Source organism: Amia ocellicauda, chromosome 12 (genome assembly GCF_036373705.1).
Source record: "Amia ocellicauda isolate fAmiCal2 chromosome 12, fAmiCal2.hap1, whole genome shotgun sequence".
Classification (NCBI taxonomy): domain Eukaryota; kingdom Metazoa; phylum Chordata; class Actinopteri; order Amiiformes; family Amiidae; genus Amia; species Amia ocellicauda.
The window spans coordinates 25,686,815-25,714,178 of NC_089861.1; the positions used below are offsets into that span (position 1 = coordinate 25,686,815).

The 27,364-nt window shown below is 48.1% G+C and overlaps 2 protein-coding genes across 2 annotated transcripts in view; one reads left to right on the plus strand and one right to left on the minus strand.

Moving 5' to 3' along the window:
- Window positions 1–11,885, minus strand: part of plcb3 (phospholipase C, beta 3 (phosphatidylinositol-specific)) — a 28,940-nt gene extending 17,055 nt beyond the window's left edge. The window contains exons 1-2 of the mRNA XM_066719010.1: window positions 11,163–11,885; window positions 2,143–2,220 (exon numbers count right to left, since the gene is read on the minus strand). Coding sequence (XP_066575107.1) covers window positions 2,143–2,220; window positions 11,163–11,261 — 177 coding nt within the window. The 5' untranslated portion in view covers window positions 11,262–11,885. The remainder of the gene's footprint in view (window positions 1–2,142; window positions 2,221–11,162) is intronic.
- Window positions 11,886–16,680: 4,795 nt separating this feature from the next.
- LOC136764725 (protein phosphatase 1 regulatory subunit 14B) lies at window positions 16,681–27,111 on the plus strand. The gene is made up of 4 exons (XM_066719013.1): window positions 16,681–17,731; window positions 23,676–23,759; window positions 23,905–23,937; window positions 24,047–27,111. Exons 1-4 carry the CDS (start codon window positions 17,534–17,536, stop codon window positions 24,113–24,115), a joined length of 384 nt encoding a protein of 127 aa, XP_066575110.1. The 5' UTR covers window positions 16,681–17,533; the 3' UTR covers window positions 24,116–27,111.
- Window positions 27,112–27,364: the final 253 nt, after the last annotated feature.

Genomic DNA, 27,364 nt, shown 5'->3' on the forward strand with positions numbered 1-27,364 from the left:
TTTAATGTATGTTTTCATGGAAAACAAGGACATTTCTAAGTGACCCCAAACTTTTGAACGGTAGTGTGTGTGCGAGTGTACATGAGCTCCCACTGAGGAGGCTGAGCAGACAGTCAGTGGCGTTACTGTGTGTCACAACAGAGCAGGAGAGGGAGAGAGAGAGAGGAGAGGTGGGGGGATGAGGAGAGGGGAAAGAGAGAGAGGGCAGGGAAGAGGGGAGAGAAAGAAGAGACAGGAGAGGTGGGCTTCTTGAGAGAGGAAATGCTATTCCTTGTGTTTACAAACTGAGGGGAGCGTTCTCTCTCGCTCTCCTCTATCTCTCGGTCTCTAAGTCTCTCTCTCTCATCCCAATCGAGAGATGTCTCAGCTGGACAGAAAGAGGTTGGTGGGGGATGGGGGGGCAAACAAAGAGAGAGACGGTAGGGAAGGCGATGGCAGAGGAGAGTGAGAAGGAGGGAGGGAGAGAGGGAGAAAGAGGTGCAGTGATTACATTTGCAAGTTTGCCTCTTCATGGGATTCACATGACAGCTGTCTCAAGACTCGCACACACGCAGTAACACACCGACCACACACTGACACTCATATGTTTATGTGGGTGTGTTTGTCAGTGTGTGGGTGTGTATTTATGGGGGTGTGTGTGTGTGCGCGGTAAAAAATAACAGAATTTCAAATGTCACCAAAAGCTTGCTAAATTGGGCTGGAAAAAAAAAAAAAAAAAAGTGCTTCGATAATAAAAACTAAATAAACCAGATCAGAACTCCCTCCGAAAATAGAATCTGTGTCGATATCTGCCTTCGAGAATTCTGCAGAAATTAGACAATCATTTTTTAATTTAGAGAGAGGGGCGGGGGGGCTCAAGAGAGGGAGGGGGGGTGAAGTGTGGATGAAGATGAGTGAAAGTAAGGCAAGAGTGGGGGGGGAAAGAAGTGAGAAAGAGAAGGAGGGAGAGAAAGAGAAAGTAAAAGAGAATGAGGAAGACAGACTGAGGGGAGGGGGCCACACAGACTTTATGAGGGAGTGAGTCTCATAGAGAACTGCTGCAGTCACGGACTGGACTGGACTGGACTGGACTGCTGCAGAGTCACTGACTGGTCTGCACTGGACTGGACTAGACTGGACTGCTGCAGAGTCACTGACTGGACTGGACTGGACTTGACTGGACCGCTGCAGAGTCACTGACTGGACTGGACTGAACTGGACTGCTGCAGAGTCACTGACTGGTCTGCACTGGACTGGACTAGACTGGACTGCTGCAGAGTCACTGACTGGACTGGACTGGACTTGACTGGACCGCTGCAGAGTCACTGACTGGACTGGACTGAACTGGACTGCTGCAGAGGCACTGACTGGACTGAATTGGTAGTCCATGAAAAACAGTAATTGAATATATTAAATTATTATATGAAGGTATAATTTAAGTATTTATTTTGACTCATGTGCAGTTCTCTGATAAGAGGCAGCAGGAAGGGGGAGAGTGGAGTTCCCGCCGGCTTCAAAATAATACAATCATAAAAATAACAACAATCATAGTAATAATTAATAATAGTAATGATTCCAGAACAAAAGTAGTACAAACTTAAGCAACAGTCTGCTTATCAGCACACTACAGCTCCCATTCCAGGAATAGATGGAGCAAGAGAGTGAAAGGGAGGGAGGGAGAGAAGGAAGGGAGGGAGCAAGTGAGGAAGAGAGAGGTATGGAAGGAGGGAGAGGAGGCAAGGGTGAGAGGCACAGGAGGAGGGAGGGATACACAGAATAAGTGAGTGAGAGGAACAGGGGAAGGGAGGGAGAGAGTGCAGGGGGGGCAGAGGGAAGAGGGACAAAAGGAGGAAGGGAGAAAAAGAGTCAGAAAGTGAGAGGGAGAGAAAGAGGAAGGAGAGGGGAATGGAGGGAGTGAAACAGAAAGGGGACAGAGGGACAAAGCACAAGAGTGGGAGGGACGACGGATGTGTCATTTTTAACTCTTTGTCAATGTATTACCTGCCAATAAAGTACACAGAATTGAATTGACTGAGGTTCTTGTTTCTCATTGGCTGAAGTGTTAGCCAATGAGGGCTTACACTCTCTGTACAAGGAGGAGGAAGGTACCAGTGGGGAGCGATCGGGAGGGCGGGAGAGCGGGCGGGCAAGGTCGGGCCTTACCATGTTGGAGCCAGTCCAGTACAGGAAGAATCCATCTGGGTCCACCTTCATTGTGACCAGGGAATGGGCACTGCCATCCTGAAAGACAGACAGACAGACATGGCTTACAGTCTGCAGCAAGAGAGAGAGAGAGAAAGCCCCAGAGCCAGATCTCCACTACAACCAAAACAATCAACCTTAATCTAAGGGAGAAATACAACGAAATTTGGGAAAACTAATTAAAATTAACAGATAAACTTGAATGTTTTCAGGCCCTAAATAGGAATATTAAATTTGCAGAATACCTAAAAATCAAAAAATCAAAAGAAGGGCAAACATTGACAAGGTACAGACTCAGTGACCACAGCCTGGCGATTGAAACGGGCCGACACAGGCAGTCCTGGGTCGCCAGAGAGGAGCGGCTGTGCGGCCACTGTGGGCAGGGAGAGATCAAAACGGAGACGCACTTCCTGCCGTCCTGCTCGAAATACACAGATGTACGAAAAGAATACACCCCCAAATTTCTGAACCATATCAGAGAATGCATACTCCTCCCAGATATTGAAAAGGTCCCCATCCTTCTGGGAGAGGAGAAGAACACTGCTGGTATAGCAGCCAAATCTGTGTCTGCCTGCCACAGCCGGAGGGACAATGTGGGGACAATGTAGGAACAGTGTGTGGACAGGGTGGACAGTGTGTGGACGGCCAGCAACCGCACAGGCCCACTGCTACGGTGGGGGGGAGGCAGCCACACAGCCCATAGTCTGCTATAGGATCAGCGCATCAGAGGGGGGCAGTGTTAGAGCTGCTTTCTAAGGTGGGGGAGGAGGGACTTTACTGGGAACAAGGAACGTTTTATTGATGTCTAGTTTTCTCATTCATATTATTACGATTATTTACTATGATATATTACTTTTATGTTTTGAAATGTACCTAATCATTCCATTTTCAATGATTTTCTTATTTATTCATTTAATTATTTTTATGATGTTTAATCTGTGCATTTATTTTTATTTTTTGTTTTACTTTATTTTCTATAAATCTATATTTTCCTGTTTATATGTATCAATTATATCACATGTTTTGGCAATACTTGTATACAACTGTCAGTCCAATAATGCTTGAAATGAATTGAATTGGAATGAATTGAGTGAGAGAGATAAGAGAGACAGTGTCCACAGTGTTTACAAATGTGATGTGTGTTGTTACGGTTGATGAGTGTATAAGAAATTGCTCTGGTAACACTACAAATGTTGTTCATGCCAATAAAGCACAGTTTGAATTTGAACTTGAATTTGAAAGTGAGAGAGAGAAACTTTGTATTGCACTTATATTTAGTAAGTCACCCTGGACAAGGGAGTTTGCTAATAAATAAATAAATAAATAAATAAATAAATAAATAAAAATAACAAAATAAATAATGGATTGCTATCGGGGCCTAAACAGAGAATACACCCTGGCAGAGTCTCTCTTCACTGTCAGAGATACGAAGCAGAGACGGATCCTGACCAAGTACAGCTCAGTGACCACAGCCTGGCCAGAGAGACGGGCCGACACAGGCAGAGCTGGCTGCCCAGAGAGGAGCGGCGCTGTGTCACTGCCAGACAGGAGAGGTGGACAGAGACTCACTTCCTCCTGCACTGCAGTAAATATGCCCAGATAAAGGACACATTCGTCAATTAAATAATAAATGCTCACCCAATCTTTGATAAAACTGATCTAAAAGAAAAACGGTCAGTCCTCCTGGGGGAGGGACACACGGCTGCCTAATATGTCACCACCTGCCACAGCCTGAGGGGCAGTGACACACTGCCAGCTGTAGAGGAAGTGTAAATACTCATTTATAATGTATGTCCTTGTATTTCTGTGTTTGAAAACAAATCAAAAAGAAATCTGTAAATAGTACATATATGTTCTTTCTTTCTATGTATACAATTATTATTTTATTTTATTTTGTCTTTCTGTATTCTGATAAGGTATTGTGATTTATAATTATATTATTTATTTTCCATATATGTATGTTCAACTGCCTTGACAATAAAAATGTGTTTGTCATGTCAATAAAGCACCTTGAATTGAATTGAGAGAGAGAGATGCTCAACCCCTGATACACAACCCACTTCCTTCTGTGTGTCAATCCAAAGGCGGCGGGAAATGGGGAGGTGTCGCAATAGCCAGCTAGATCTGCAAGAAGAGATAGACAGCAAGAGGAGAGGGACAGAGGGCCTCACTCAGTCTGACACTCTCGCTCTCTCTCACACACACACACACACACACACACACACACACTCAAATTCACTGTTGCCAAAGCAGTTTTACACAGAATATACAATAAAACTGAATTACTAGAACAGCAATAAAATAAAATAAAAAAAAATATATATATATAAAAAAAACCTCTCGCCCTCTCGCTCTCCAAGTGCCTCCCTAATCTGCCTTCGTTAAGGCTCTTAATTGCTCGTTAAGTCTGGAGAGTGGGACACAGAACTGTTAGGCCCAGGGGCTGGGAGCCGCTCATTAACTCGTCAGCTCGTTAGCCTGATCTAGAGGAATGCGGCCATAATTACAGCAATCAGGGAGTTCTCCACACAGAGGGGCTTTCCAGTAAACAGCCTCTCTCTCTCTTTCCGTGTGTGTGCATGTCTCAATCTGTCCATCTCGCTCTCATCTTTCTCTCTGTACATCTCTCAATCTCTCTCTCAGGGTCTCCATCTCTTCGTGCGATATTCTCACTCCCGCCACCCCCCCCTCTCTCTGTCTCTGTGGTCCATCTCTCTCTCTGGCGATTTTTTTTTTTTTTAAGTGCTCTAATGATGTAATACAAAGCCCTTAAAACTCTGTTTCCCTCTTTCTGAAAGCGAGAGAGAGTTCCTCCCCCTCTTTAACACACACTGCCTGACTTCCCGGGCTCAGTTCACTGCAGCCTGTGAGCTTGTACTCCTGCTGTTCACACCCAGCTGAGAGACGGAGTAAGACAACGCTGTTGAGCTGCCACTGGGACGCAGGGACGCGCTCCCCCTCTCTTCCACCCCTCTCTCAATTAAATTCAGTTCAAGCGGGCTTTATTGGCATGACCATCGTCGGCAGCGTTGCCAAAGTATTATGCATATTGAGAGCCAAAGGAAACAAGATGTGTGTCAGTGTGTGTGTGTCAATCATAATACAACAGGCATAGGAAGTGAGCAGGAGAGAAACGGATAATGAGTGAATAGAAGAGGAGAGAAAATGAGCAGAAATAAATACAATAAAAACTCCTCCACTCTTCTCCCCTGTCCAGTACACATCTAGCGCCTGTCAACATGATACCCCCCCCTCATCTGGAAGCACACCGTGTGGAGTGAAAGCACAGCGGACTGAGCAACGTTCACATTAAGTAAACAGGATGTTTGTGCTTGGAGCACTGGCCAACTCCACGCAGTCTTATCAGTCTCCACAACACAGTGCTGTTCTCTGAGGCACGGCGAGGTGGGGGGCGGAGATGCTGAACACACGGGAGACAGAGATCCCTACTCTGACCCCCCCCCCATCCCGGGTTTTTATGACAACACTCGCAGTAGTAGGGTGCTTCGGGAAAACATTTTTAAATAGTAAATCAATCATCTTCTAAGACTCGAGTTGGACGGAGTGCTCGTCTCTCCTCCATCTCTCTCCTCCCTCCACTGTTTCTCTCTTCCCTCCACTCAAAATCTCTCCTTCTCCTCCTCTCACACACTTTCTCAATGACAAGAAAGGGGCATCAAACATCCAGTCGTGGGCAGCACACCCCTAGGTGCCCGCCAGGCAGGGCCATCTCATAACTTGATACTGCTGCCCAATCAGGATACAGCCGCTGTGGGGGGGTTCAGTGGCTGCGCAGGTGGGGGGGCACTCAGCGTGTGAGGCACTTCGGATCTGCAGCGGCCTCCTGGGGGGTCTAATTGTAACGTTTCAGTCAGAGAGGCTGTGAGAGAAGCACAGTGCAGCGCCTGGCGGGACTGGAGCCGGCGCCCGCGGCGTGGAGGAGAGGAAGCAATGAAGAGTGAGAATAATAACTAATAATGGGAATATTAATGATGATGATACAGTAATCATAACAATAAACTCCTGGCAAAGTGCATTGGCTATTAATCACAGAGAGGGAGGGGGGGGAGAATAAGAAACTAAAAGGAAAAGACCATGAAGAAAAGAGGGGAAGAAAAATGACAAATGAAAGAGGGGAAGAGAAAACGAGAGAAGAGAGTGACAAAATGAATGAAGGAGAGAAAGAGGAGTGGTGGAATCAGAGCAGAACAGGAACAGGCAGAAGAGAGCAATGCATCGGACTGAGAAAGGAGGGAGCAGGCAAGCTGGAACTGGACTGAGCAGGGCAGTCCTCCCTCTCTCTCACTCACTCACCGTCATCCACTCCCTCTCTCGGTCTGTCATCCCCCTCTCTTTCTGTCTCTCCTTTTGACTTTCCCTCTCTTTCTCTGTCTGTCATCCTCTCTCTCTCTCTCTCTCTCTCTCTCTCTCAACCTCTTTCCCTTTCCCTCTCTCTCTCTCTCTCTCTCTCTCTCTCTCCCCCCTTCTGACTTCCCCTGTCTCTCTCTCTCACACCCACATACCAGCACTCTCGCATGGTGCATTCCTCCACTGACAGCAAAACAACTGACGCACTTACAGAGAGATAGAGAGAGGGAGGGAGGAACACAACTCTGACTGACCGACTGACACACTCACTGACCGACTGACACACTGACTAAAATAAATGAATAAATACATTCATGCCCATGGGAACGAAAAAAATGAAAACTAACAATAATGACAACAGCTGTTAAGAGTGAAAGTGCGAGCCGCCTCAGGAGCTGTGACTGTCTCAGACTCGCCCTCCGTTACTTTCTTGACTTATATTTTGTTGCATTTTATTTGTATTTATTTTCATTACTGTTATTTATTTATTTTTGTAAGCCGTAAAGGCTGCCAGACCTTCTCAAAGCTTCCCTTATTTGGTTTCTGGACGCAAAAAAAAAAGCTCTCTCTCCCCCTCCCCTTCCCCTTCCTCCTCCCTCCTTTGCTATCCCCCTCTTTCTCTGCTTTATTCTCCACTCTCCTCCCCCCGTCCCTCTCTTTTCTTAGAAAGAATCCACACCTTCTGCGATATCCTAGATTACACGGACTGTAGTGGAGCTGCAGAGTCACTCACTGGCTGTGTGGTACTGGACTGCTGCAGTGTCACTGGCTGCACACACTCACTAAACCACAACAATAATCTCTCACAGGAAGGGGATGGAGAAACTGCCAGTTGTGAACTCAGTGAAAAGGAATTGCAACACTTTTCTCTGCCACCACCAGCAGCATGTGCACTGACACTGTTGTATTCGGGCAGAATGTGGATTTCACAAATATGACTGTCCCCACTGCGCCCGCTCCAGTCTGGGCCCTATAGTGCAGTCCCCACTGCGCCCGCTCCAGTCTGGGCCCTATAGTGCAGTCCCCACTGCGCCCGCTCCAGTCTGGGCCCTATAGTCCAGTCCCCACTGCGCCCGCTCCAGTCTGGGCCCTATAGTCCAGTCCCCACTGCGCCCGCTCCAGTCTGGGCCCTATAGTCCAGTCCCCACTGCGCCCGCTCCAGTCTGGGCCCTATAGTCCAGTCCCCACTGCGCACGCTCCAGTCTGGGCCCTATAGTCCAGTCCCCACTGCGCCCGCTCCAGTCTGGGCCCTATAGTCCAGTCCCCACTGCGCCCGCTCCAGTCTGGGCCCTATAGTCCAGTCCCCACAGTGCCGGCTCCAGTCTAGACCCCTTTAATACGGTCCCCACAGTGCCGGCTCCAGTCTAGACCCCTTTAATACGGTCCCCACAGTATTGGCTCCAATCTGGGCCCCTATAGTACAGTCCCCACAGCGTTGTGTACTCAAATATACTGTTCTATCCCATATTACATTGCACATCGCAAGTTAAGCAAATTGTACAAGTTAATAAAATGAATGCCCAGTTACTGCGGACAGGGTTCAAGGGCCCTGCGCTGCAGCTCAGAGCTCAGGCCGCACAGAGGAGCCCATTACAGCCCGGGCGCTGTGCTGTCAGGAACCTTTGCTCCAAGGAGGAGTTTACAGCTCCGCGGCAATGAGCCTTACCATGGAGAAGAGCAGTCGGCCACACGCGCTTCTTTCAGCCGATCATCCAACGTTATCAATTTATAACCGTCTCAAACGTGGGACTGTATGAAGTCACATTATCCTGCACTCGACAGCAGCAGTGCGAAAGGACAGACAGTGGACAGGGACAGTATTGCAGACTCAGCCTTGGTATGGTGAGGTGGGGCTCTAACAGAGTCTATTCGCACTGACTGACACTGAGATACTAAAGCACACACGCCAGCGGTGTAGTAGAAATTAGAGAAATACTAGATAGGCTAGAGAGTGTCCCTTACGACACGCTCCCTATCCCCATATGACACACTGCTGGTCTCATGTGACACTCCCCCTGCTGCTGAGACCTCCATTACCATTTAATTCTGCATTTTTGATTACTAGCACTTTTTTCATTGCGCTCATTATTGCTATTGATACTCGGATTTAATCACGTAATGTGTTGTATTATTATTGCTGTATTCTTATGACATCCACTGGTATCTCAAGGTTTTTATTTAATGGTCGACAACTAACTGGAGAGAGTGGTACAATACAGCAACAGCACAACATTCCTATGTACATACATAATTATACAGGCTTGAACACTTCAATACACACACTCACAGATACACTAACAAACATCCTCACACACTCACATCTCTCTCTCACTCACACATACCAATGGCTGCCATGTCCCCACATGCATGCACACTCTCACACTTACAGAGCCAAGGGTGTGTGAGGGCAGCAGGGCAGGCTTTGAAGAAATAATTATAATAATAATAAAAAATAAAGATGTAAAGTATGACACCTCTCGCGCCACACATCGTATATAGAGTCGCAGAGGCTAGGAGGCCCAGCACAGAGCACATATGGGGAGCTGGCTCCAACATGGCAGGCAGGGGTGGTGCTGAAGACATTGTAATCAAATAAGTGCAAGACAGGACAGGCGAGTGTCGGTTACATTTGCAATCTAATCCAATACAAACTGTGCTGTAGTGTAGTGCATCACAGTGTGCTTTACCACAGTTTACTGTAGTTTTATACTGTGCTGTATTGTATTATACTGCACTGTATTCTCATGCATTGTAGTGTATTATAGTGTACAGTAGGATATACTGTATTATAGCATATTGTGTTTTCTAGTTTAGTGTATTATCCTATATTGTACTGTAGTATAGTGTACTACAGTGGAGTAGACTATGAGAGTCCATTCCATCAGTGAGGACGATGCATCTGCGGGGAATAACTCGTGTGGTGCCGCTGCTGTTGTGCAGTAATTACAGCAGTCATTTACAGTAAATTTGAGTGTTATTAGTGGCTATCTTCTATATCTACATTAATGCATTTTGGTGTCTGTTAATGGAGGAAGCGCTCTGTGGCAATTAGTTGTGAAGGGTGCGGATGCGGGGAGGGGGCGGTACTTGCTCAGTAACCTGGATGCCTCAGTGCCAGAGGGGTCGGGCTCGGCATGCAAGCCGCAATGAGGAGATAGCAGATCGGCCGATTGAGAAAGCTGTCACGCTGCGGTGACGCTGCTTCGAGCCCACGACACACACGAACACAGACACACAGACACACAGACACACACACACACACACACACACTCACTCACTCACTCACACAGAAGTGCTCAAACTTGCTCAATATTACTGATCGATTGGCCTCAGGTATTGTCAAGCTGGTTGGTGGGGGGGTGTAGATCACCGTCTCAGTGCTGGGAAGGACCTGCGTTATCTGTTACGGTGTGACTCAGGGCATCGTCTGTGATGTTGTAACCCGCTGTGAGCTCAGTGCAGCGGAGTGAATGGACTGCGCCCAATCAAAAGTTTCTCGACTTTCACAATGGAGCTCACCCTCTAACAACCCCACTGCAGCCCTGGACGTGCTCTGCCAACGCTGGTGAAAAGATGTCGACACACCTCTCTGAGGAAAACCTCACTGGAAGGGTGTGTGCACGGAAGAAGATAATAGAATTTAAAAATACAACAAAGCAAATCCAGCCTCGAAATTAAATAAATACAGCTGTGGGGATGAGTGTTGTTCTCTTGAAAACAACAATAAGGATCAAAGGCAAATGCTGTGGGTTGTGGCCGCACTAATTGCACTCCATGAAAGCGCAAAGGTGTGTTTGCCCCAGAGCGCCCTTATCTGCTGCACCCTGGGCATTAGTGCCTGTGGCCTGTGCTGTATTTGGAATGGGACACGGCTCCTGTACAGTTCCCTCCCTCTACAGTAAGTTGCCCCCCCACTGAAGTGCCTGTGGCATAAACTCGGGGGTCCACCTGCGCATTGAGTTTCAAATGACAACTTGTACAACAGCACCTGTGACTCTCTCTCTCTCTCTCTCTCTCGATAAACCACACAGCTGGGCGATGTTCTCCGATTTTGGAGAAGTGTGGCACAACACAGTTTTTTTTTTCCCCCCTGGTTTCATTTTTATTTCCTACAATTCATGTTTTCTTTTCCAGGTGTAAAAGGCAACGCCTTCCCAAAGGAGCACAGAGCGCACAAGCAGGGGGGTTCCAAAAATAATAATCAAATCATAATTAATTATGATAATGATGATGGGTGGGTTTCGAGGAGATGCGGTGCTTTCCCGTGATTAAACACGAGCTGTAAGTTTCGCTTCTCAGCAAGATCCGCGGCCTCCGAGCACTTACACACACACACACACACACACACATGAACAGAAAAGCCAGCAGAAAACACCCTGCAGTCAGATCTGACCTCCACGCAACGTAGCACATACATGACACCAGACCCGTACACACACACATATATATGTGTATGGACATGACACTGCTGTCAGACGCACAGTGAGAAACTTAGCCCTCAGCAGCAGTGAGAGTAGAAACATTACTACACACACTCAATCAATGCATACACCCTGTACGTGTACGTGTGCGTGTACGTGTGCGTGTTGAGCGCAAGACGCCCCGTATCTCACCTCGTCCCATTTCACAAACTTGCCCCCTTTCTTCAGCGCTTCGTGGACCGAGACGGGTTTGAGCTGCAGAGCATGCACCCCGGGACGAGCCCCGGCCATCCCGGCACTCCCGGCGGGCTGGGAATCCCGATCCGCGCCGCCTCACCGGCTCCCTTCCCCCTGTGGCGCGGTTCCGATGGCCGGTCCGGTGGGGTCGGGTTGGTCAGTGAGTGAGTGAGTGTGTGGGGGGGGGGGGGTCCCCACTTGGACACACAGCCAGTCTCTCTGATTGGTGGGGTTTAATTAGACGGGTGTTTACAGATCAAAAGTTCCAGTTGTGACTCCCCGATGAAACCGAATTCCTCGTTGTCCCTCCTCCTCCTCCTCCTCCTTCCCTGAGAGTTGCGCCTCTTCTTCTCGTTTTAACGTCTCTCTCTCTCTCTCTCTCTCTCTCTCCGGTGCCAGGATCTTTAGCTTGCTTCTCTCGTGTTTCTCGGAGAAAGAGAGAGGAGGAGGAGGAAGAGGGAGGGAGAGAGAGAGCGAACCACTCGACTTTTTCTTCTTTCTTTTTCTTTTTTCCCTCCCTCTTTCCTCGTCTTCTGTGTAGAAGTGTAATTATCGGTGTCTATCGGACTTACTCAACAGGCTGCAAGAAGGCGTGTTTTATCAGCGCATTGGAGAGCAGTTCTTCTTAAAGGGACAGTGTGTGTTCACTGTCCTACTACACCCCTCTCCCTTTCTCCTCCTTCTCCTCTCTCTCTCTCTCTCTCTCTCTCTCTCTCTCTCTCTCTCTCTCTCTCTCTCACCCTCCTCAGGCTATTGCAACGGCACCACTCCCAGTCAAGGGCTCGTAAAAATTCTTCGCGATTTCTTTCCCGTTCCTTCCGTTCCCGACATACTATTGGTTATTAATACGATTACAGTTATTATTGATCGATTATTCGATGTCTGCTCTGTACACTCACCCCCCCACACTCACTCACACTCACACACACACACACAGACTCACACACACACACACTTATACACACACACACACTCTCACACACACACACACACACACACACACTCACACACTCACACACACACACACTCACACACACACACACACACACTCACACACACACACACTCACACTCACACTCCACACAAGGCTGAACACACTGGAATGTTCTTGAACCGTTTCCCACGGTATCTCTTGCGTCCCTCTGGCGTGAGTGTGTACGTGAGGCCCTGCGGCAAGACACTGAGCAGAGCCAGATGACCCGGGACAGCACTGCTGCTGGGGTGCTAGTGCTGCCTCGCTTTTGTGCTTGGCGTTGTCCCCCGGGTGGCAAGTTCCCACCATCCATGACACGTCCAGGTAAACTTTCTCATACTGAGGTCCCTCCCTCTCTCCCTGTCTTTTTTTGTTTTAGGTCTTACACAGGCAAACTCAAAGTCTCTCTCTCATTACCCAACTCTCTTTCTCTCTATTTTCCTTTCCCTCTGTTTCTCTCTTTCTCTTCCGTGTCTCTCACCCCCCCCCCCCTCCCTACTGACCCATGGACAGCTGCATATTATCTTGAAATACTCAGACAAGAGTTTTTTTACATACTGGGTAAAGGTTAGAGTGAGAGAGAGATAGCGAGAGGGGGGGGGTGGCTGGGAGACACACTGAACAAAATGCATTTACTAGGAGAGAGACAGCAACAGTGGGAATCAGGGTTAAGTGGTGGAATGGGAGAGAGGGAGATGAGGGGGATGGGAAAAGAAAACCGAGAGAGAGGAAGGAGGGAGAAGATGAGGCCCTTCATGATTTAGTTTTCTTTCTCTCTGTGCTCCTCTCTCTCTCTCTCTCTCTCTCTCTCTCTCTCTCTCTCTCTCTCTCTCATTTCTCTCTGTCTTTGTTCTCTCGTTGTGCAGTGGAAATATTCCTCTGTGTGTGTGTGTGTGTCTGTGTGTGAGACCGTGTGTATGTGAGGAGTGAGGAGCCAACACAAAGACACATTGTCTACCATAATGGGCACAGACACTGTGGCACACGCTGCACATGGACACACTGTGAGAGACAAACACACACACACTCCCTCACACAATCTCACTAACACTCACACAGTCACTCACAGACGCACACTCCCACTCTGTCTCAATAATTTGTTTTGCTTCTATGAATAGAAACGCCGTGATCAGTTTAACTCCGATCCCAGAGGGCAGTCAATTCACAGTCAACTATTGACACATATACCGATACCCGGCGAAGTAGGAGACGTCACAAAGCCCGGCCCTGAACGGAGCTTCTTCAGTCGGATGCTGCCATCTAGTGGTGCATTGTGGGTACTGCAGCGGGGAGTGTCGACCTCTTGTGAAACATGCAGAAGAAATTAAATAAGCAAAACAACAGACAACAACATCAATTAATAAATGGGGGAATTTAAACCGAGCATCAATAAATAAATGTACAGAGAGCGACAAACAATGTGACTCTATTTTCAGTAAGGTTTGGAGAATCAACATATCTGTACAATTAAATATACATTATTATTATTATTATTATTATTATTATTATTATTATTATTATTATTATTATTAATTAATATATAAAATGAAGCGATTTGGTTAGTCATCGGGCATCAGAACCTCATCTGATTCCGATCTGCTCTTTCACAGTATTACCTCCTAATGGTCTCGTCCTTGATTTTATTTGTATTTAAGACTTACATTGTGTTCATTGTGTAGCTTTTTGACTTGTGATACTTCCCGAGAAACGTGTATATGTTTTTCTGTGCGTGCCGTCAGGGGTAAGTGGCGTGTGCTATGAAGGAAGTAAGTCAGTAAATTAATTAATCAATCAATCAATCAATCAATTAATTAATGTACACGCTGTGAAAAGTGAGACGTTCAACTGGTTATAGTGGCGCTGAGTGCCGGCCCTGAGCCGCGCTGCAGTCTCCCATCTTCGCCACCAGGGGGAGCGCCTGCCTAGAGGAAAGAGCTTCAGCAGGAAAAGGCCCGAGAGTGAGACAGAGGAGGGGAGAGTAATGAAGAGCTGTAGGTTACACTGTATTGAGTAGATTATATACTGTATATATGTGTGTAATTGTGATAATGAGAGTGTGTGTGTTTGTGTGAGGATGTAAGTGTGCATGCGTGTGTGTTTGTGTGTGAGAATGTGTGAGTGTTTGATGTGAGTGAGTTTGAATGTAATGAATAGACAGGTCCCGGTAGAGAAACCCAGCCATTAATTATTAAAGTGTGCTAGTCTGAGTGAGCCGTGGGGGGGACGGGACTCTCGCCAGTCAAATAAGGGTCAGACAGCCACCCCCCCACCCCACAGATACACACACAGACAGATACACACTCTCTCACACACACACTCACTCACATCCACATGAAGGGGGAGCTGAGACTGCTGTAAATATTTCATATTAAATGGAGGAGAAACTCTGAGATGCAGTGAGTGTTTGTGTGTCAGAGAGAAAGTGTGTGAATGTGTGCGTGTGTATTTGTGTGCAGTGTGTGTGTGTGTGTGCGTGAGCGTGATGTTGTGATGTGGGCTCCTCTCTGTTTCATCAATTGTCCTGTTCTGCTTTCCTTTGTTCATTTTAGTTTTTCTTCTCTTTCATCCCATCTTCTTCCTCTTGTAATTGTCCTGTTGCTCCACACTAGCTTAAGGTCTTATGCCATCAACTCACTGCAGCAGTCCAGTCCAGTCCAGTCCAGTCAGTGACTCTGCACCAGTCCAGTCATTGACTCTGCACCAGTCCAGTCAGTGACTCTGCAGCAGTCCAGTCCAGTCCAGTCAGTGACTCTGCACCAGTCCAGTCCAGTCCAGTCCAGTCCAGTCAGTGACTCTGCAGCAGTCCAGTCCAGTCCAGTCAGTGACTCTGCACCAGTCCAGTCAGTGACTCTGCAGCAGTCCAGTCCAGTCCAGTCAGTGACTCTGCACCAGTCCAGTCCAGTCCAGTCCAGTCCAGTCAGTGACTCTGCACCAGTCCAGTCCAGTCCAGTCCAGTCCAGTCAGTGACTCTGCACCAGTCCAGTCAGTGACCCTGCAGCAGTCCAGTCCAGTCCAGTCCAGTCAGTGACTCTGCAGCAGTCCAGTCCAGTCCAGTCAGTGACTCTGCACCAGTCCAGTCAGTGACTCTGCAGCAGTCCAGTCCAGTCCAGTCCAGTCAGTGACTCTGCAGCAGTCCAGTCCAGTCCAGTCAGTGACTCTGCACCAGTCCAGTCCAGTCTAGTCCAGTCCAGTCAGTGACTCTGCACCAGTCCAGTCAGTGACTCTGCAGCAGTCCAGTCCAGTCCAGTCCAGTCAGTGACTCTGCAGCAGTCCAGTCCAGTCCAGTCAGTGACTCTGCACCAGTCCAGACAGTGACTCTGCAGCAGTCCAGTCCAGTCCAGTCCAGTCAGTGACTCTGCAGCAGTCCAGTCCAGTCCAGTCAGTGACTCTGCACCAGTCCAGTCCAGTCCAGTCCAGTCAGTGACTCTGCACCAGTCCAGTCAGTGACTCTGCAGCAGTCCAGTCCAGTCCAGTCCAGTCAGTGACTCTGCAGCAGTCCAGTCCAGTCCAAGTCAGTGACTCTGCACCAGTCCAGTCAGTGACTCTGCAGCAGTCCAGTCCAGTCCAGTCCAGTCAGTGACTCTGCACCAGTCCAGTCCAGTCCAGTCAGTGACTCTGCACCAGTCCAGTCAGTGACTCTGCAGCAGTCCAGTCCAGTCCAGTCCAGTCCAGTCAGTGACTCTGCAGCAGTCCAGTCCAGTCCAGTCAGTGACTCTGCACCAGTCCAGTCCAGTCCAGTCCAGTCCAGTCAGTGACTCTGCACCAGTCCAGTCAGTGACCCTGCAGCAGTCCAGTCCAGTCCAGTCCAGTCAGTGACTCTGCAGCAGTCCAGTCCAGTCCAGTCAGTGACTCTGCACCAGTCCAGTCAGTGACTCTGCAGCAGTCCAGTCCAGTCCAGTCCAGTCAGTGACTCTGCAGCAGTCCAGTCCAGTCCAGTCAGTGACTCTGCACCAGTCCAGTCCAGTCTAGTCCAGTCCAGTCAGTGACTCTGCACCAGTCCAGTCCAGTCCAGTCCAGTCAGTGACCCTGCAGCAGTCCAGTCCAGTCCAGTCCAGTCAGTGACTCTGCACCAGTCCAGTCCTGTTTCTTGTTTGATCCAAATCGTTAACCCCTTAATTGAGCCAATTGTTTGGACTTAATTAGTCACAATGTCCATGTGTTCAAGGTGCGCAGTGATCATTTACACAGAGCTGTGAAAGCTGCAGCCCGCGTTATAGTATGTGCAAGTGACCAACAGGACAGAAGTGTCAAAAGAGACAAAAGTGTCCGCTATGGCCCTATATATTATTTGTTACTTATTATATTATTTACCGACTTACTACTGCACCACCAAAGCGGCTGCACAACTCAGACTTCAGACACTTAAAGAGGAGATGCTAATACTCTTCTTTTCCAAGGGGGGGAGAAAATACAAAACGGATATTGGAAGAACACCAAACAACATCACGAGAGAGAGAGAGAGAGAGAGAGAGAGAGAGAGAGAGATTTGTCATTTGCCCTTGGTTATCCGTTCACTTTAAAAGGTGTTGTCTTCTTTCACTTGGTTGTTGTTCTTGCTTGCAACCGCTAAGAGACACTCAGAGAGAGAGAGAGAGAGAGAGAGAGGAAGGACTGAGTCGGCGACTAACATACAAAGAGACAGAAAGAGAGAGAGAGGGGGGAGGAGAGAGAGAAGGAGAAAAGACGAAGAAAGCGCACCGGGAGACGCTCAAGACATCACAGGCTTTTCACCGAGAGCGATGGACGGGCTGTAACGAGACCCATCCGAGCAGAAGCGCGCCCGGGGGCAGCGAGGTGACCGTGCCGGGGAAGGGCTGTCCACCTCAGGGCCGACTGTCCGTCCGTCCGCACCGCACCGGCAAACGGAATAGAAACGAAATCAAACCGGATCTGGGAAAGAGACACCACAGCTCTCAACTGTGCTGGGGGGTTTGATTGGTGACCCGAGGAACAGCGGACAGAAAAGAGAGAGAGAGAGAGAGAGAGAGAGAGAGAGAGAGAGGAGGGGAGGGGAGATCTTCGACTTCTTTGTGTATATGTGGCAGCCTTAAAATAAACTTTTTCCGTTATTTTGTATATATAGAAATACATATGTAGGGTGCATAGCCATATACATTTCTTTAATAGAATTCTAAAACGTGGCCTTTACCCGGGTCCGAGAATTCGGGTGCAATTGGGAGTATTTTTGTTCTCCCAATTTCTTTTCTAGCATAATTGACTATTATACTTATCAGCCTTTGTAATTTTTTGATATCTTTATATACTTCTACACCAAGAGCGCTTTTTGTATTTTCGGAGCCTGCATTCCCCAGAGCGGATTTATTCAGAGGCGCCGGGGGACCCAACACCGACCATGGCCGCGGTGACCAGCCCGGAATCGAGCCCCCAGCCCCGGGTGTATTTCCAGACGCCGCCCGGCACCGCGGAGACGGAGATCCCGGTTCGCAAGCAGGGTAGGGTGACGGTGAAGTACGACCGCAAGGAGCTGCGGAAGAGGCTCAATCTGGAGGAGTGGATCATCGACCAGCTGACGGATCTGTACGACTGCGAGGTACCGTAACCCCTTGTCCGGGTTTGTCCTCTGAGCTCCGGGCCGGGCTGATCCCAGATCCGTTAAGCAGCCGGTTCACGGTAGGGGCAGCTGCTTAATTGTGTCCGGCACGGAATTAGCTGCCCGGCTGAAGCCAAGACACCGCGCACAATAGAGCACAGAGGAGATCGCCGGCTTTCTTTTAATTGACCCCCCCAAACACACACACACACACACACACACACACACACACACACACACACACACACACACACACACACACAGCTGTTTCGTCTTTATGTTCATTTGAATGTATATTTGATTTCACATTCGACTATAGACGGCAAGTGACCAGCAAGTCTTGCAGAACACAAACGTCTTTCATTTAATTTTAGGGATCAATTATAACCCTGCCCACCCCCACGCTACCCCACCCTACCCTCTACACAATCCCACCCCCCCTCCCCTCGGGTTTAAAGCCAATTCATCAACCATAGACACACAGCTCAGCCCTACAGTACAATATACAGTACAGTGTCATGCACACAATACAGTATGAGTACAGTACACACACCGGTGTGTTGGGCTTCATATGCATGTTATACATCTATGTATGTATGCATGTATGTGCTGTACTCCTACACTCCACAGAAACGGTTACAGAGCCGAGCGAAATCCCTTGTATGCGGAGCCACACAGCGCGTCATGCCTGTGTATAAATGAATATCGATTACATGTCTAGGTATGGATCTGTAATAGAGGCTGATGCAGGCACAAAGCCGGCAATCGGTAGCGCCATTGCTGGGGCCGGCTGCAGAGTGGGTGAACAAAGGAAACGTGGCAATAAATGCATGATCACTAAAACACTACTACCACTAATAGTATTATTAATTATAATAATGATGGTGTTGGAGACGCACTTAAAAAAACAAAAAAAGCAAACACCCCCCCGGTGGACCCCGCCCTTGTACCTCTAGTTGCCGGTGAGGAGAATACAGCTAGTGAAGAATAAATTGGACAATTTCAATTGACAGGGAGGCGCTGGTGACGTAACGTAAGATGTCTGGGTACTGGTGCTGATGACAGGAGTTGTTTAACGGATAGCGTTGATAAAGACAAAATAGCCAATAATAGTAACTGTAGACTATATGGACTAGTGTTTTTGGGTATTAACATAGACACCTCCTGCCCCCCCCCACCCCCTCCCCATATCCACCTCCCACAGTCCCACACTGTGTGACCTGCACCCCCCATGCTAATGCAAAGCGGTGTGAACTCTAACCGGCGCGTATTTGCAAAGTTGTTAACCGCGTGTGCAGCCGGGGTGCGTCGACTGCTGTGACTCCAACGTGCAAACCTCGACCACGTGTTCCTCTCCTCGGCGGTGTGAGAGAGAGAGAGAGAGAGGGGGGAGGGGAGTGGAGGGCTGTGTATGTGTGTTAGTGTGTTTGTGTGGGAACATACGTGCTTTCAAACACCTGCATGTTCCATCTTGCTGGCTTAACCGGTCCTGTAAACCTAAAGAAAAAAACTAACCAGAATTTACAATAAGAGACTCTAGCCTTGAAATAACAGTAAATATGACTGACCTCTGCAAACGCATATGCGTCAGTGCGAGTGTGTGTGTCAGTAGTGTGTAACAGTCAGTCATTCTCACCCGCATAGCTGGGCGGGCAGTTGGTTCGTCCAGCCTGCCCTCTACCACTCTGTGTGTAAAGTAACGCCGATCACTCTTAAGGGCCCATCCTGATTCTCCCATCTTTCAAAACGTGAAATTACACCCTGCATGAGCTGTCCTGTCAGTCTCTGTCTGTTTGCCAGGATGCATATTTTGGGGACCAGGTGTACTTTCCAGTTTCGGCTTTGTTGCGCAATGATGTGGATGACGATGGGCGCAGATCGCTGAAAACTGAAACGAGTCGAAACCAGTTAATCGTGTAAACCATCTTGGCAGTCGTTTTTTCTTGTTTGTTTTGTTCACACCCTGGTAGTTTGAACAAAACGTGTTTAAGAACTCGCTCAATATCAGCATCCTTAAATACACAAATAAAAACAGTCATGGCTAAAGGGAGATTCTAGTTTACATGCAGTCTAGACCGATCTATAGCCGTTATTGATTACACTTGTCCTCAAGAACGTCCCGACAAGTGCTTTCATTACACATTTTGACCATATAGTGTCATGCAACTCTCAGGGGGACACTGCTTGAGCAAGGAACTGTACCTGCATTGCTCCAAAAACAACCCAGATGTATACATGGGAAGTTGCATGTGTTGGTAATAATAATAATGTGAGATATTGTAACAATTGTAAGTCACACTAGATAAGGTCTGCTAAGAAATACTAATTCAGTTGTAAAATGCTTCCCCTTTTGCATTGTTTTGCATTGCAGGTCAGATTTGCATAGGACATTTAACGAGCGCTAACAGATACAGATTATAACTATTCCACTACACACACACACACGCACACACACACACACACACACACACACACACACTTGGACACAAGGTGATCCACTGACACATGCTCTCACACTCTCACAGCCCCACTCCTCTCCCACCCCCGCACTTCCCCTGGCTCTGGCTCTATCTCGGGTTGCTGCTGTTTTGGTTTGCGGCTCGTTGGGGGGAAGTGGCCAGTGCGAGCCGAACAATGATTCACACGGGCCCGGGCCTCTCTGGGGCAGCACACCGGAAACTGCCGTTTTACTTTCAAGATTATGATGATGTAACGTGTGTTTGTGTGTGTGCATTATTTGTGTCCTTGTGTACGGGGTCAGTGACACGCTGGCTGCCAGACTGACACACTGACTGTGCCCTGTCTCTGTGCCAGGCGTGTGTGGTGTGCTGCAGTGCTGTGTGTATGTGGGTCAGTGCTGTGTGCTGCCTGGGAGCTGGATTGTGCACCATTGTACTTATACTGTCACTTCTCATCCTCACAGCTCACTGCCTGCAGAGTGCCTGTGCGTGTGCGTGCGTGCGTGTGTGTGTTTGTGCGTGTGTGTGCATGTGTGTGTATACACACTGACTGACTGACTGACACACTGCCGGACGGCTTGGCTCAGTGTGTCAGCTGTAGCTCCGAGAGGAGTGTGGGTTGGTATTCAGTGAAGCAGTCTGGCAGCAGCTGTGAGTCCGTCTGTGTTCACTCCCCCCTCCTGCCTTCCCCATTTATCCCTCCCTCTCTTTACTTTCCAGTCTTGAATGGCAGCTGCACTCTTTCAGCCCACCCTCTCACTCTGTCCTTCCCCATTCACTCACTCACTCTCTCTCTCTCTCTTTCTCTTTCCTTTCAGTTTTTCCTAGAACAGCCAGCTACCTGAAAGCAGCTGCACTCTTTCATTGCCCCTCTCCCTCCCCCTCTCCCTCTCTCTCCCTCTCCCTTTCTCCTCTCTCTGAGAGAGGACAGGAGCAGACAGCTGCATCCTCATATTAGGCCCTCTCATCTCAATGGCTTCTTTCTCTCCCTCTCTCTCTCTGTCATTCTGTGTCAAAGCTGTCTGTCATTTTCTGAAAGAGAGTCGCACAGACAGAGACACAGACGCAAGGAGAGACCCAGTCTCTCTCTCTCACATAGACAGACAGACAGACAGAGGCAAACGGACACACACACATTTTCTGGCCCTATTCCCTTGTTCAATTTCTCCCCCCCAACCCTCTCCCTTTCCTTCCTCCTTACCCCCCCATCGCTGTCTCCTCTACTTCCTCGGCCACTTGCTATCTCTTTAACCCTCTCTCCCCCCCACTCCCCTCCCTCTCTCTCCTTCCCTCCCTTCCCCCATCCCCCTTTCCCTCCCTCCCTCCCTCTACCACACACTGCTCAGTCTTATGGTATGATGTCATTCAGTCACATGGTTTCCGCATGGCATCAAATACATTCCTTCTGGTTTAAAGTCACCCCCCCCCCCCGAAAGCCACAGTAGTGCAGCTGGGTTAATATTACAGTCTGTGGTCAAACTGAACTTTTGATTTGAAACAGACTCCATCCAGCCTGTATGCACACAAATATAGACACGCATGCACACAAACATATACAGACAGACATATACACACATAAATACATTAGATATGCACACACACACACAGGCACGTGGGACTTCTTTTGTCTAGCTGTGAACTCGGTAAACTGCATGAATAATGATACTGCATGTCTGAGTGAGAGCGAGAGTGTAAACATGCAAGGCCAGGGGGGGCCGTTTACCATGGCGGACAGACAGGAAGTGAGAGTGTGTGAGAAGCACGGACGCGGGGCACTCCCTTCCTGTTGAGTGTACTGTGTGTGAGTGTGTATCTGTGACTGTGTGTATGACTGTGTTGGTGTGACTGTGTGAGAGAGTCAATCAGTGGGGTGCTGAGCTGAGGGCTGTAATCTCTAGAGCTGGGTATTTTTAGACCGGGGCGATGCTGGGCTAGTTTTGGGGGTCAGTCAGGGACACGGGCCAGACTGGCTTCACAAACGCTGGCCATTGATTATTTGCTTCCCTGGAACACACCAAGCTTGTCCTTGTGGAGTCTGCAGCTGTCAGGGGTGCGCTGACACTCTTGCGCCCTTATTGAACACTGGCATATCGTTCTGCCATGGGGGAGGGGGGAGAGGAAGTTGGAGGGAGAGAGGGAAGAGCGAGAGAGGAGAGGAAGTGGGGGGGAGAGATAAGAAGGGCAGGGTGAGAGAGGGAAGAGGGGGAGAAGGAGAAGGAGAGGGAGGGAGAAGTGAGAGGCAAGTACAGTTAATTAACATTGACATATCTCTATAGCTCACTAACACCCTTCCCCCTCCCCTGAGCCCACAGAGGATAGACTGAACAGCCAGTGAGTTCATTGAATTACACCCCCCTGCACAGACCTGTTAACACCCACGACCTCCTGTAAACTGACAGCTGAGAGAGCGAGAGAGATAGAGGGGGGGGGCAGGATGAGGGGAGAAGGGAACAGAGAAAGGAGAGAGAGAGCAATGTAAACAATCAAACAAAAACAAAATGGACAATGGTTGTGTATGAGAGAACATTAGAAATTAAATGTGATCAGTTAATTTCACAAGTTTTCAAGAAACGATCCCAGTCAGTATATTAATTAATATTAGTGAGTCAATAGTATTCGAAGTCGTTACATCTGAGGCCCGTCTGTGGATTGCAGTGTGCTGCCACCTGGCGGGGAAAGGGCAGTATTGTACCAAGTGCTGCGGGACTGAAACCCAGTGCTTTTCAGACAGCAGATGCACTTGGCAGAGAGAGCTAGATTCTGATTTAAACATCTAGAGGCAAGATAATCAAGCCACTGATTACTACATTAGATTTGTGTGGCACTGAAAAACTCCATTGCCTCATTTTCTTTGTAGGGATAAAGTAAGTGTGGTGTGTGTGTGTATATATAACAAATCTGAATCTGCAGACTGGAGCCAGCGCTGTGGGGACTATAGTATAGTATAGGGCCCAGACTGGAGCCAGCGCTGTGGGGACTATAGTATAGTATAGGGTCCAGACTGGAGCCAGCGCTGTGGGGACTATAGTATAGTATAGGGGCCAGACTGGAGCCAGCGCTGTGGGGAATATAGTATAGTATAGGGGCCCAGACTGGAGCCAGCGCTGTGGGGACTATAGTATAGTATAGGGGCCAGACTGGAGCCAGCGCTCTGGGGACTATAGTATAGTATAGGGGCCAGACTGGAGCCAGCGCTCTGGGGACTATAGTATAGTATAGGGGCCAGACTGGAGCCAGCGCTGTGGGGACTATAGTATAGTATAGGGGCCCAGACTGGAGCCAGCGCTGTGAGAGAGAGCTCAATAACCAATTAATGAATTCCTTAAGTAGTGCAACTAAGTTTTTAAAGACCACATGAATAAAGTGAATCCCTGTGATGTACAAACTGGAATATAATAGAATCATGAAATTATAATTGTTTAAGTGAACTTACTGGTATAGGTTCAGGACTAAAAGGAATGTGCTCTCTCTTTTTCCCCCCTCAGGAGGAGGCGATTCCCGAGCTGGAGATCGATGTGGATGAGCTGCTGGACCTGCCCAGCGAGGACGACCGGGCAGCCAGGGTCAAGGTGGGTCCCTGACCAGTGACTAGTCAGTGTGTCAGTCCGGCAGGCAGGCAGGCAGTCTATCTTTCAGTCAGTCCTGCAGGTGTGTGGTTGTGCTGTGTCAGTGTGTCGGCTGCTCTCTCTCAATCTAGATGTTGTTGTTTTGCAGGATCTGCTGGTCGATTGCTACAAGCCCACTGATGTAAGTTACCTCCTGCCAGTTCAGTCCAGTGTCTGTGCGTCCGTACGTTACATTTTAGTGGGCTGTGTTGTGTGCTTTTGTTGAGCGGGTGTGTTGTGCTTTCCTGCAGGACTTTGTGACAGAGTTGCTGGACAAGATTCGGGGGATGCAGAAGCTCAGCACGCCGCAGAAGAAGTGACCCCTGACCCCTCCCCACCCGGACACCACACAGCAGGGATACAGACACGCGCACACTGACAAAGACGGAGACGTATACAGGGGCAGGGTCACCAAGGTGCACATGCAGAGATACACACACACACACACACACACACACACACAATAGGGAGCGACTGACAGACAGCCACAAGTGCGTAACTATAAAGCCGCAATGGGGCTCTGAACCTAAAGGCTGATGTAATAAAAAACACTGTCACGAACAAAACAAAAACCCCATTGGATGGTGGGGGCTGGTGCTACCAAGGCAGCGCTGTCTGGTGGGGGTGCTACCTAGGTTGCAGTCCCAGGGGGGTGGGGGCAGCGCTCAGGCCTTTAGCTAATTACACCCTGTACACACAAACACACAGATCTGTGTGACAGTGCAAGTCTGGGAGGGGTGTGGGTTGTGATGTTCTTCCAGGTCTGTTTTCTAGGATTTTTATTGTTATATGTGATTGATCTACTACAAGTTCCTGACTTCAATTCAGCCGTGTGCAGTTAGATTTTGTTTATAAAATAAAAAAATAAAAATAAAAATACAAAAATCTGTTTTTCATGCGAGTTTCAGCCACTGGTACCAAACTCCGCGCTGTTGAGTGTCAGATTTAGGCTGGGAAGAGTGCGATTAATTACTCGTCACTTTTGTCCGGTCGGGCTTGCCGTACCTCTTTATGTGTGTTTTTTGGAGGGCCCGCGTTGCTCCCCGTGTTGTGCCGCTGCTGTGCGGGGGGCTCTCCGTCCCGGCCGGGTGATTAAAGTGTCACCGCGTCACGACTCGCACAACAACGCGACAGGACACGGGAAAAACAACACGCGAATTAGTCTGGAAATGTTTCCCCATTTATCCATGGCGCACTTGTGATAGATAGGGGTTATATAGGCGTCGCGTTTTTGTTGCGCAGATTTTCGCAGTTCTGCACAATCTCTCCGATCCCATTGGCGGAGCAGCGCAGACCCGCGCAGAACTGCGGGCATCTGCGCAGGATGAACGCGACCCAGGATTCTCTGCTCTGTCCCCCCTCTGGCCTCTACGGCAAGCCCCTCGGGACAAAACGCATGGGATTTATCAGCACGACCCCGCGGCTGTCCTTCAGTCCCAAACGCTTAAATGTGTCACCGAAAAGCGCCTGGAACTCGCATGATTTTTTTTTAGTAAAGACACAATTTGTATTACCTTTCATAAAGAAACTGACTGGGATATGATTTTTTTTACTTTTGCTGTTGCTTTATGTAGGATTTGTATTGTTGTGCGACAGTTTGGAAGCGAGAGACGTCGTTGCCTTTTATTTCTCCTTATGCAAACCAAAAAACAAACAAAAGCAAATAAACCAGAACGAGCAAACAAAAAACACGAGATGTGAAAACAGAAAAAAAAGTGTCATTATTGTGTATAGGTTTTGTTTTCTTTTGTTTTTTGTTTTAATTATAACAGTTTAATTTTAAATGGATAGGACGCGAAACTTACTTGCTCCAAAATAATGTATTCATATGAATGAGTGATGGCTAAGACCACACAGTTTTAGCCCCTAATTTAAAAATATTAAAATTATTATTTGCCTCTTGGGATTTCATGTTCCTCTATTGGAGACCCCAGAATCTTTCACTGTAATCAAAATCAAATCTGGGTCAGTGTATTGGGTCTGAATGGGGCCTAATCTGGGTCTGATTGGGGTTGTGATGTCATGAGGTCTGTCCTCTACCCAGCAGCCTGAGCTGTAAGACCCCCCTGCCCGATAGCAAAGCCGCTCAAGGCGGTGGGTCCGGCTCAGGGCTCTGGCCGGACTGGACAGGATGGGCTCAGTTGTTGTTTCATCTCTCTCTCTCGACCAGGAGCACAACAAAATTCTTACTGTAAAAGTATTATTATTTTTCAACTGAATTATTTTCCACTGAGGATTTTTGTGAAACAGCCTCAAAGAGAAGACTCTCCAAATAATGCTGGAACTGACTGACTTTATGGACATTAGGAAAAAAACACACACTGATTTTGCACAGTGTGTCGTTCCTGGCTGTGTGTGGTGGACTTATTGTTGTTGTCTAGTTATCTTTTTATTTTTTTACGAACACACTTGAGTGCCGCGAGCTGTTGGGATAACATTTTGAAAACCTTGGGAAGCAAATATAGGAATGGCTTCAGAGTTTCATCGTTTTTTTTTTTACAGGATCCATTTTGAATTTCGTGTGCGGTTTTAATTTAATATTACCTGTATTTATTGTTTTAAAGAATTACACTGTGTATTGAGGCAGTTAAAGTTATTACAAGTTAACAGTAGAACATCTACAGTGCATGAAAACAGTCAGTTTATTCTCAGCCTTCATCTGAAACAATGTGATTACGGTCATGGCTTCAGGAAACCATCTAGTAAGAGCCAAGGAAAATACATTAGACATGTTTTGTATTGTTCTGCTTCAGGTATTTTTGCCTTTTTGGGGGCTGGTTAAACAGAACAGTTAGAACATGCGTGGAATAATAATAATGGTAAATGTTACAGGTGGTTTTAATGTATTTTGTTTTTTTTGGAATTGCAGCTTTTTTATTTGTCACGGATTTGGGATTTTTTCGGGAATGCGACGAGATCTAAAGAGAGACACTATACGGCAGACTGTTCCTCTGCCTCTTTCCAAGCAGAGCTTAGAAAAATCACTAAAAAAAAAAAAAAAAAAAAAAAAAAACATTGACGGACAGTATCTGGCAAGTGATGGCGGTCTACCCAGTGTCAACACTGCTGGATGGAGACTGACACTTTTTGGCAAGAGGAGGGGAGAGTTGGGGGAGGGAAGGAGATGGGGGGAGAGAGGGGTCTGATTGCCATAGGAACTGTAACCCCCCCCATCCCTCCTCTTCTCTTAATGCCAAATTTTGCAGGACACTGGGTCATAAAAAATAAAATAAAGAACCAGGTATACTTAGCAATACTTTTCCCCCTGTTTGTTACACTTTTATGATACAATGTTTAATAAAGCAGCTGAACTTGAGTGTGTGTTGCGTATCTGTGCTGGGGCCAGCGAGACACACAGCTATTGTCCTGACACTGCCTCCCACATGACACTAATTAGGGGCTCAGGAGTTGGATAACTCGCGAGCCAACTTCCTCCCTCCCCCTCCAACCCTTCTCTCCGTCTGGCTGATCATGCATGCTGTCCTTCTCCTCCTCAATCTGCCATTTCATGCACCCCTCTCTTCATCCCTCCTTCTCTCTCCCACTGTCTGATTCTCCTCATCCCACCA

Excerpts from the sequence above, each read along its gene's own strand:
- LOC136764725 (XM_066719013.1), top strand. The coding sequence starts at position 17,534 with ATGGCCGCGGTGACCAGCCCGGAATCGAGCCCCCAGCCCCGGGTGTAT. Across the intron at positions 17,732-23,675 it reads CGGATCTGTACGACTGCGAG|GAGGAGGCGATTCCCGAGCT; the intron begins GTACCGTAACCC and ends TTCCCCCCTCAG. Across the intron at positions 23,938-24,046 it reads ATTGCTACAAGCCCACTGAT|GACTTTGTGACAGAGTTGCT; the intron begins GTAAGTTACCTC and ends GCTTTCCTGCAG.